This window comes from Lytechinus pictus, chromosome 1, assembly GCF_037042905.1.
Source record: "Lytechinus pictus isolate F3 Inbred chromosome 1, Lp3.0, whole genome shotgun sequence".
Taxonomy (NCBI): Eukaryota; Metazoa; Echinodermata; class Echinoidea; order Temnopleuroida; family Toxopneustidae; genus Lytechinus; species Lytechinus pictus.
Genome location: NC_087245.1, coordinates 43,200,798 through 43,211,605, shown reverse-complemented (window position 1 = coordinate 43,211,605; position 10,808 = coordinate 43,200,798). Strand labels below are relative to the sequence as shown.

Below are 10,808 nucleotides of genomic sequence, written 5' to 3'. Positions count from 1 at the left end.
GACAAAAAATATGGTCTAGAGCTGTAGGTTTCATCAATTCAAGCAGGAAATACTTTCAATGTTATTTTCATTTGAAAATCGTTAAAAAATTCGAATCCGTAATCTGGATTTTTTTTTTTTTTTTTTAAATCGATTTTTTTTTCTATGTGCAAATGCATGTAATCACAACTCCATTTCATAGCGTAATGTCAGAGAATTCAGGCCCGTGATGAGAGCAATAAAGCCAATTTTTGAAATTCTCCAATGTGAATATTTCTAAGCAAATACTCTGCTGGTAAGCAATGAAAATGTATTGTTGTATTCCACTTCCTTTTAGCTTTCCACTAATGTATAGTTGTTTTGGCTTGCGATCTGGTACTTAAGTAACTTTTGGAATCCATTTAAACACCATAAATATGAATGATTAAACTGTTATCACTACCTTTCACATCCAAGCACTTTTTATAACTGTCCTGGGGTATCAGACGGAATCCAGCTCAAAAGTCACATGAATTGTACATCCACAACTTATGCAAGCAATTTTTATGTAAATCATCTGTATCTTCATCTTTTCCACCTCTCTGAGTTCTAATCTAGATTTGATTTCAAAGTCCTGAAATATAACACTTAAAGTATTTTAACTGTATGTATTACAAATGCAAATTTTCAAAACAGGAATATCTACATATCTATGTTGTAGCAGATCAATAATGTGAAATCAATCAATACATGCAGTGTAACAACATTGAACCATAAAATCAACTGCCAAGTTCGGGGGGGGGGGGCATTTCACAAAGAGTTAAGTTTGACTTACAGTCACACTTTAAGTCCTAGGTGAGTGTTGTATATTATGCATCACCGCATCGGTCAGATCATGCTCATTGGACGCATGCTATGGAGAAATCTATCAATGAGATTACGTGTTAAATACTGGGTGCGCATTGGCGCTTAAGCATGACTCGAAGTCAAACTTAACTCTTTGTGAAACCCCCCCCCCCAGGCCTTGAAATTTGCAGTCGACCGCAGGAACTTGCCAAAATGCTAAAATCAACATATAAACGGACATGTGTCCATGAAAACCAAGTAAGATTCTTGCAAGCAAGTTTACGAGAACAGGTTCTTGCCGAATTTAAGGGCCTGCAGAATGTAGTATAAATCAGTGCACTCTTTGGATACAAAATTTGGAAGTTCTAACCATGGAGGGGGGTAATTAAGAAAAATTACTGGGTGGGTAATTCTTACTATTTTTTGCCCCAAAATGTGGGCAGGCTGAATTTTTAAGTGCCCTTATACCAAAAAAGTGTGTTTTTTATTTCCGAAATTCAGATATTAAGCCTTGAGCCTTTCTGAATACTAACATCCCCTAATACGTAATACAGGTTCTGTGGGCAGTAGGTTTTGATATGAGCTGTCCAATGAACTCGGACATTAACATACTTAAGGCCTATTTTGGGGTGGCCGACATGTCCAAGGGAGTTTCTCACTCAGATTTATACAATTTGGCAAAAACTTGGGTCTAATTTGGCCATCTTCAATCATTGTGATGGCTTCTTTTCTGGGGGTAAGATAATCTACTGGGAGGGCAATGTGGGGCAATGGGCAGGTTTAATTTACTGGATGGGAAAAGTAATTTACTGTTTGGGCAACTTCCCACCAGGTTAACTAACCTGATATTTACCTCCCTGATACATCAGATTGAAGACAAATCATTTCAAAATATTGCTTAATAAACCTTTAACTTCAGTGTCCCCAAAATTGGAAGTGGCAATTATGTTCATCAGAGCTATTATTTTCCAAGTGTAATTTTACAAAGCTTGAAATATTGACTAAAATATTGCTAGCATCATTATCATATTTACTATCAAAATCGGTATCACAGATGGCTTCTTCCCCCCCCCTTATTTTTAGCCAAGACAGAAGTATGTCAAACCAATGATATATCACCCTTACAGTAACAAGCACCAATTAACTAGGTATACTCCTTAACAACAATTTAAAATTCATTGACCAATTGAATTTGAAGCACTACCAGGCCAGTCTAGCTTCACATTATCAACAAAATGGCAGCCCCACTAGTACAGGGATACCACATATTTTCACAATAATATCTTTCTTTATTCCCCTTTCGAATACTTCTGTGCAAAATCTTGTAGATCAACACTTAAAAACAAATTAGATCTTTAATAGGCACATTTATATATCGTTTGTGTAAATTAATCTCTAGCATTCTATCAACTTAGGTTAAAGACCATCTCGGAAGCCAAAATAACTATGCATCAGTGGAAAGATAAGAAGAAGTAGAATACAATAATGCAAGTTTCATGCATTTTTCACCAATTACCAGCAGAGTATTTGCTTGAGAAACACTTACCCTTTTTACACACGCTGAAATTTCCTTAACCCCGTACTATAGGTGGGGCTAAATTGCCATTTAGCCCCACCTATAGTACGGGGTTAAGCTTAGCCCACTTTCTTTTTACACAGCATTTTTGCAAAGTGGGCTAACCCCACCTTTAGTACGGGATTATTTGGCCCTGCAAAAAAGCAGGGTTATCCCAGCAATTGCGGTGCTAAGAGCGATAGTACGGGGTTAAGATCGCTAGTGTAAAACGAAAGTGGGCTAAGCTTAACCCCGTACTATAGGTGGGGCTAAATGGCAATTTAGCCCCACCTATAGTACGGGGTTAAGGAAATTTTAGCGTGTGTAAAAAGGTACGAGTGAAGTACTTGTACTACGAATGATCGACAAAAACCACTAGTCCGGGGTTAGCGAGTTTCGTGTGTGAAAAGCAAGCATTCCTTATCCGGGGTTGGCGATAACAATTTGGCATGTGTGAAAAGGAAAAAAAATAGTACGGGGTTAAGGATAGTACGGGGTTAGCGATAGTCCGGGGTTAAGAAAATCCTGTGTAAAAAGGGTATTTGAGATCTTTGAAATGAGTTTTATTGCTCTCCCTACAGGCCTGAATTCTCAGACATCATGTTATGAGAATGGAGTTGTGATTACATACGTTTGCACGTATAAAAAATCGATAATTTTTCGTTTTCCAGATTACGAATTCAAAATTTTTATAACGATCTTCACACGAAAATAACATTGAAAGTATTTCCTGTTAGATTGATGAAATCTACAGCTCTATACCATATTTTGGTCATTCCTTTGCCACTTATTTAGTGTAGCTATTCATCTGTATCTGCATTCAGATTGTGTGCAAGTTCTGCCTGGCATAGCAGTCATAGCCAAATATGAGGAAAACAAAGCACGAAATACTTTCGTTATTTTCCTGTGCAAATTGTTTAAAAAATTCAAATTTGTAATCTGGAAAACAAAAAATTATAAAACTTTTCTACATGCAAACACATGTAATCACAACTTCGTTCTCATAACGTGACGTCGGAGAATTCAGGCCCGTACGGAGAGCAATAATGCCGATTTTCGAAGATCTCGAATTTGAGCGTTTCTATAGCAAATACTCTGCTGGTAAGTGGTGAAAATGCATGAAACTTGCATTGTGGTATTCTGTAGCTTATAAGCTTTCCATTGGGGTATAATTTGTCAGTTTCATTTTTCGCTTCCGATACGGTCTTTAAAGGTTTGACCATTTTGTTACTCTCTCACTGGCTAAACTGCAGCATTTAATTTGGAGTTCACCTGAAACAAAACTTTGATAACCTTCTTTGGGTTTGGGCTACTATCCTTCATATTCATGATCACTTTCTGGATGAATGTCAATGAGGCATTCAGCTTTGGGTGGTAACTCATATTGAACACATAGTGTACTGCCATCACAATGCACACAGCCTTCAAGACTTCACTTGTCTGAGCAACTACTTCTCCTTCAGCCACGATTGCAAACTCCTTCACTCTCCCAGTTGCAGCCAAAACATCTTCAATTCTCCCATTGTATTCAATGTGGATGTGAGGTTGTGGTTCTTCAGGATCCAACTCCTAGAAAAGGGGGGGGGGAGGAAAAAAAATTGAATAGGCCTATTGAAAAAAAGTCTTCTTTATATCTATTTATCCAGAAAGACATAATTTGTGATAGTGGTCCAGTAAGGCTGATGGAACTTTCTTTACTATAGGAATAACAAAATGTAATAATGACTGGTCTTGTAGTAATATAACTTTACAATCATATTGCAAGTGGTGGTAAGCATCTAATGTTGCACAGAACCACGAAGGCACTTAACAAGAATACAAAGTTACACTTCCAAAAGTACATTAATATCACATAGGCCCTATGGTTTAGAAAATGGTTAAGAGCATAACTACATCACCACAATTGATGCACTGTGTGTGAAAATAAACTATAAAACCTTTAAAACCTTTCCATCCCTTTATGCAAGATGATAAATAAATGTGTTAAGAATCTACAATCTAAAGTGCGACCCAGATTCAGATTAATAATGGTGTCACCTCTGGGCCCTGTCTTATAAAGACAGGGCAGTCTCAATTTCACTTGTGATTAATATCAATCGTTACTCTGTACATTGGAGATAGGGAATTGGACTTCGATTTGATTCGGATCAATCTTAACTCTTTATAAGATGGGGCCCTGGTCTATCGATGTGCGCCCGTGATATCTTTTGCATCATTTTAGTCTTGTAAAAAATTACGCGAGTGATAAAATGTAATACACTTTAGCGAGTGCGCATGAAGACATTTTGACATCACTACCAATCTGAACTATAATAAGCAAAGTTCTGCTTTTAGTCTATTGTCAGAGTGAAAATGTAGATTTCTTTTCAAATCAGATATGTTATAGTCCTTAGTCTGCATATTCTAGAACTGAAAAAAATTATATGAATCAGACATTCAGTTGATGAAATATTAATGTTAAAATCTGGGGAATCAACAGCTCAGCCAACATCTTTCATTTAATTTCTTTTTCTTTTTCTAAATCCATTTCTCAATATGGTGGCTAATTATGTATTCATAAAACAGAAAAGTATAGTTTGCAATAACAGTAAATAAGCTATGATGATGAGACTTGGTACACTGGTAGTAGACTTTAAGAGCTTTGTATTGTAGCTTTTGACTAATTTTCATCTGCATAATTAATTAGGGCTCAAATATTATAATGCAAATACCTTGGCCTTTGGACAAAGAAGGAGCTCTATTTTCTCATGCAGCATACATGTGAGTAACAGCAGTGCTCCAATTTCTCCAACACCTGATATAAGAAAATTGACAGTTGCACAGATGTGAAAGGCTGGTATAAAAAAAAAAAAAAAAAAAAAAAAGAGAAAAGTTGAAAAACAACGTAAAATTTTTCAAAAAAGGATGATGTGCTCGTGAGTCGTTATGCCGGTTTCTATCTTTTGATTTGCTAGATCACGTGTTAAAGCATCATCGTCTATAATTTGTTAGTATTCCCTCACAAAAAAATTATATTAACATCTGTCAGGGGCAGTAGTCCTTGGAAAGCTCATTCATTCAGTTTGTGTGTACATGTAAACAAGAAGAGTTTGCTCTGGAGAATCTTTGTAAGAATGGATTCTCAGATTGCAACATTTCTGACCCTGACTGCAGTCACCTGTAATTTATCTACTTGAAGCTCCAGTACATGATCTTCTCACCTTAAAAGTTTTAGATGGGTAGGCCCATAAGTCTTCGTGACAAAAAAAAAATTGGGAGCCTCGTACAATGAAGTGGCCATTTTACTTATTTTTGTTAATTTGGCAAACAAATATGAAGATGAAGAACTTTCTCGTGGAGGGGGTAAGTGCGATTGCTGTGGGTGTGAGGTGAATCCAGCTACCCCCGTTCACGGGACAAAACTGGATTTAAAACCTAATTGGATTTACTACTATTACTACTACTACTTCTACAACTTTTGAGATGTAGTTAAAAAGACTATTTCAATTCAATTTTTTTTTTTTTGTTGAAGAAGACCAAAATTTATTTGGAAAAATGTACTGGGGCTTTTTAATGGAAAGAATTCTACTGCTGCTGTGCTACAGGTTTTATAATACTTACGCTTTTTGCCCGTCACCATCTGCCTTTTAGGATTCATCTCTGATGCACATTCCAAAATGGCAGCTGCATATTTGTCCAACCCATCTTGCATGAGTTTCTTTGCATCCTTTCCCGTCAGTCTTTTGAACTCAGCCATTATCTGCAACAGTGATTATAAGACCACATATATAAAGCAAGGAAACACTTCAATATGCTATACAGGAGCAAGATACACCAGGGTCAGAAGTTTGTGGAGAGCTGGGATAATCCATTTAGATTCCTGCAAAAGAATTTGCAAGTATCTTCAGTTTCCTGCATTTAATTTGTGAAAAGACCGCAAAAGTTTGTGAGAATCTATATGGATCTATGTAGGAGAATCTTTGCGATCTGAATGGATTGATGAATTTTCGCCAAATTTCTGAACCTTTCCACAACATACCATTTTCGATGAACTCAATTTACATCTGAAGGTCTTAGGTACATGTAATATAAGAATTTTACCTTCCTGCAAATGCATGTATCCATCATCGGATTCATCACCATCACTATCGTTTGGCCTGTCATGTTGAATAGCTACACATTGGCCTATGTTAATGTTATGATTCCTTCTTATGTGACGTGAAAGTGAGCGAACAATGGAATACTTCTTTTGGCAACCTTCTATCCCACATGTGACGCTAAATCCCCTTTCTGTTTGGTGGACGTACTCTAGATGACTTAAGTATTTATTTAGTTTACCTGTCTGATACTGACAGTAAACACATGAATACACAAGAATAGCCTGGTTCACATCATTAGGAGCAGCTGCCATAAGTTACAGTTATGTGTGAAACACTCACTTGCTAATCCTGTTCAACTGTGGTGGTGGTAAGCATCACTATTTCCTTGTACATGTATGATGGAAATTCAAACTGTAGTGTATGTCCAACCAAGATGAGGCAAGGAGATATCAGGTCTTTAGGACTTGAAATCTGCAGAAAAATAGAAATTGAAAAACAAAGTACATGTACATGTATTTACAAAAATAAGCCCCAGTCATAGTGTACTATTTTGCTATAGGATCTAAAAGCCTATCACCAATTCAAATGATCAAATTCAAAATATTATACTTTATTATAATTTTAAAACAATAATTTAAATAAATATATTCTAATTTTGATATTTTGAATCTGTTAACCCTATGTAGCCAGGGCAGGGGGGGGGGGGCTTGATCGGGACCCCTTGACATTTTTCGCAATAAATTTGTAACGCGAGGAGCTCTTGCCGCAATATTTCAATTTTTTTTCTTTCGAGTCTCGCGCATCTTTTGAGAACAAATTCACGACGCCTGGTTACGCGGTTCAAAGTTACACATTTGTACCTGCACGTCGGACCAAAAATTGCAAATTGTGTTTTCAGCTATTTCATAAGTGTGTGATTATTTTTGCTTTATTGATGAAAATCAATCAATTTTATGATCTTTATGGCTGAAAAAGTGGCGCCAAAGAATTTCATTAAAAACACTCATAAAAATAAAAAGGTCAAAAAACATAACATAAGAATTTGAGAAAACAATAAAATACATAAAAATGAATTTTAATACAGCAATTTTTTTTTCAAGTAAATTTGTTGAGAATACTACAAAAAGTATTCAGACCAAAAATTAGCCTATATGAAGCTTCATTCAGTGATTTAGAGCAACAAATCTTATTTCATGCATATTAGCTTAATCAGCATATTTAACGAAATTACATTGTTTTGGAAAAAAATTAGCGATATGATTTTGGAAATTACGTCATGGGCAACATGCGTGCCAATTTTCACCGCAATCGCGCGGTTGACTGCCGAGATTTTGGTGGCCTAATAATATACAATTGCAAAATAGCCCAGGCTATGTCGGGTTTAAACACAAGCTAAAAAAGGGGGGTCATCAAAGCGGCATGTCCCTGTACTACAATATACATGTACATGAGTGCCCCCTCCCCCCACAGGTTTTCGAATTTTGCTCCTGTTTCACAAGGCAGCTCAATTTTTTTTCTCTTAATGAAAAAATAAAATATTTTCCTGACCGACCGACCGACCTGACTTTCTGGGTTATTTATGGTATGGAACTGGAACCACACAATTATTTTTGTCCAGCCTAATTAGCATATTTAGAATTTGAGTTAACTTTTCACTGTCAGGACTGTAAATTAAGTTTGGGCACATGTCCCTTGACCTGCTGCTCAATAGATCTACACAACATATATGATAAAACTATCCATATTTGAAAAATCATTGAATAACACATTTTGAATCAAATGAAATTTCTGCATATATATATATATGCTGCAATGGGAGGAAGTTGAAAATGTGACTTTAAGTCTCGCACAGCTCATTTGAAAAAAAAAAATTACAAATTAGTATTAAACATCATAGATAATTTTCAAAATATCCTCTAGTCTAGATCTTAAACTCCATCTTTGCAGTAAAATAATTTTGAAGATCAAATTAAAATAAAATTTTGTTTCTTTGCCTATCACTTTGTCAGTGACAGTGATCGTCTGCTTGCAAGAACAAGCTAATGTTATGAAGGGGGGGGGGACCAAAAGCTACACTTTGTTGTTCACATCATACTGAATTCATACAATTCAATATTTTGTTTTATTATTTTTACTCTATCTGACGCTGCATATTCTTCTCACCTTAAAAGTTTTAGATGGGTAGGCCCATAAGTCTTCGTGACAAAAAAAAAATTGGGAGCCTCGTACAATGAAGTGGCCATTTTACTTATTTTTGTTAATTTGGCAAACAAATATGAAGATGAAGAACTTTCTCGTGGAGGGGGTAAGTGCGATTGCTGTGGGTGTGAGGTGAATCCAGCTACCCCCGTTCACGGGACAAAACTGGATTTAAAACCTTGGATTTACTACTATTACTACTACTTCACTGTCAGGACTGTAAATTAAGTTTGGGCACATGATGTCCCTTGACCTGCTGCTCAATAGATCTACACAACATATATGATAAAACTATCCATATTTGAAAAATCATTGAATAACACATTTTGAATCAAATGAAATTTCTGCATATATATATATATGCTGCAATGGGAGGAAGTTGAAAATGTGACTTTAAGTCTCGCACAGCTCATTTGAAGAAAAAAAAAATTACAAATTAGTATTAAACATCATAGATAATTTTCAAAATATCCTCTAGTCTAGATCTTAAACTCCATCTTTGCAGTAAAATAATTTTGAAAGATCAAATTAAAATAAAATTTTGTTTCTTTGCCTATCACTTTGTCAGTGACAGTGATCGTCTGCTTGCAAGAACAAGCTAATGTTATGAAGGGGGGGGGGACCAAAAGCTACACTTTGTTGTTCACATCATACTGAATTCATACAATTCAATATTTTGTTTTATTATTTTTACTCTATCTGACGCTGCATATTCTTCTCACCTTAAAAGTTTTAGATGGGTAGGCCCATAAGTCTTCGTGACAAAAAAAAAATTATCTTATCTTTTTTTTTGGATTATCTTTACAAGTGACTGAATTACTCTACCCTGCTTGAGAATTGACTCTCCTGCCTACCAATTTGCTAATATGCGCACACTATACACACATGCACTGGGCTCTGTCTGTGGGTGAGGGTGTGTGTGTGTGTGTGTGTGTAGATCTAGACCATGTGTACTATCAAGCACACATGACACATCATACATGTAGGTCTATAGGCGCCGGCGCTAGCTAAAGTACATACATGATACATCATGTACATGTATCTGGCGGTCCGGTTGTGAGTATCACGAGAAATTATGCATGTAGGCTAGGCCTAGCCCTAGATCTACTTAGAACTTGGCCTAACTTACATTTAACGTTAGGTCTTAAACAAAGTCTAGGCCTACACTGATTAGCTTAATTTCAATCATACTTTTTGACACCTTGGCTGCTTCTGGCTTTCTCCAGCCGTAAAATGAAGTATTTTGAAGTTTGAACTCAAACACGTTTGTGTAGTCACGGTGCCTTTTGTGGCTTGTTAAGTGAATGCATTATTTGGGCTCCATATGCATTAGGAGTAGCGCGTGTATATAGACCCGCGAAAAGTTAAACTTACAGTTACAAACTATAGTCGAAGCACAAGTGACAAGGTTTTCTAAAGAAAAATACTTGTCATGAAAATTACATTTTGTACCTAACGGACTAACTGGAATTTGCTGATGCATTCGCATTCCCTATTCATATAAACATAGACTCTTAAAATGTAGAATTTACCTGTTTAAACTCCCGCCCAGAATGCCAGATCCTTCCTCTGTCTGGTCAGCCATGTATGGTTCAAAATGTCCACCGGATGCATATCGACGACGCGACGTGCGTGCGCGCGCATCCACATTTTTTACTTTTGACCAATCACAATTCTGCATCGTATGTGTGACTCACTTTGGTTTTTGAATGAGTCAAGAAACTCACAGACAAATGTATCGACTCGCCTGGTCTCGCCACACATGGGTCGTTTCTGCCGGTTAATTATAGAATGACTCATCACGCGTGGGTCGCTGCTGTCGGGGATTGTGTAAATGGACGCGTATAAATGTGTCAAAGCAAATTACTCACTGCAAGTGAGTCGACTGACCCATCTCGGACTCGGAAAAGTTTTCAGTGCAGCTGCTTCAAGGTCTATCCCATTTTCTGTGAAAGAAAGCAAGACGATGTGATTTTGGTAATATTTCATTTATTAGACAGGTCTACTAAAAATGAATGTTGACTTAATTCTAGCTGTTCAGGTGCGGATTCAGGGGGGGGGGGGCGGACGGGCCCGGCCCCCACCCCCCCAAAAAAAAAATCGTTTTGGAGAATGCATATTTTTTTATGCGTTTGTTGGCTTGAAATTTTTGTAATGCTTATAATACCACC

General features: G+C 36.7%; 1 protein-coding gene across 3 annotated transcripts; it reads right to left on the bottom strand.

Moving 5' to 3' along the window:
- Positions 1-2,652: 2,652 nt before the first annotated feature.
- Positions 2,653-10,225, bottom strand: LOC129253889 (uncharacterized). Of its 3 annotated transcripts, none has more exons than XR_010294416.1 (4): positions 10,170-10,225; positions 6,778-6,909; positions 5,071-5,192; positions 2,653-3,928 (listed from the first exon to the last, which is right to left on the bottom strand). XR_010294416.1 is itself a non-coding variant. In XM_064103601.1 (4 exons), exons 1-4 carry the CDS (start codon positions 6,500-6,502, stop codon positions 3,602-3,604), a joined length of 612 nt encoding a protein of 203 aa, XP_063959671.1. In that variant the 5' UTR covers positions 6,503-6,743; the 3' UTR covers positions 2,653-3,601. The 3 variants fall into 3 exon arrangements, 1 of the variants encoding a protein (XP_063959671.1); XR_010294415.1 differs by having other exon boundaries at positions 5,071-5,153; XM_064103601.1 differs by lacking the exons at positions 6,778-6,909; positions 10,170-10,225 and adding exons at positions 5,960-6,098; positions 6,440-6,743 and having other exon boundaries at positions 5,071-5,153.
- Positions 10,226-10,808: the final 583 nt, after the last annotated feature.

Excerpts from the sequence above, each read along its gene's own strand:
- LOC129253889 (XM_064103601.1), bottom strand. The coding sequence starts at position 6,502 with ATGACAGGCCAAACGATAGTGATGGTGATGAATCCGATGATGGATACA. Across the intron at positions 6,099-6,439 it reads ATACATGCATTTGCAGGAAG|ATAATGGCTGAGTTCAAAAG; the intron begins GTAAAATTCTTA and ends TCACTGTTGCAG. Across the intron at positions 3,929-5,070 it reads TTCTTTGTCCAAAGGCCAAG|GAGTTGGATCCTGAAGAACC; the intron begins GTATTTGCATTA and ends CCCCTTTTCTAG.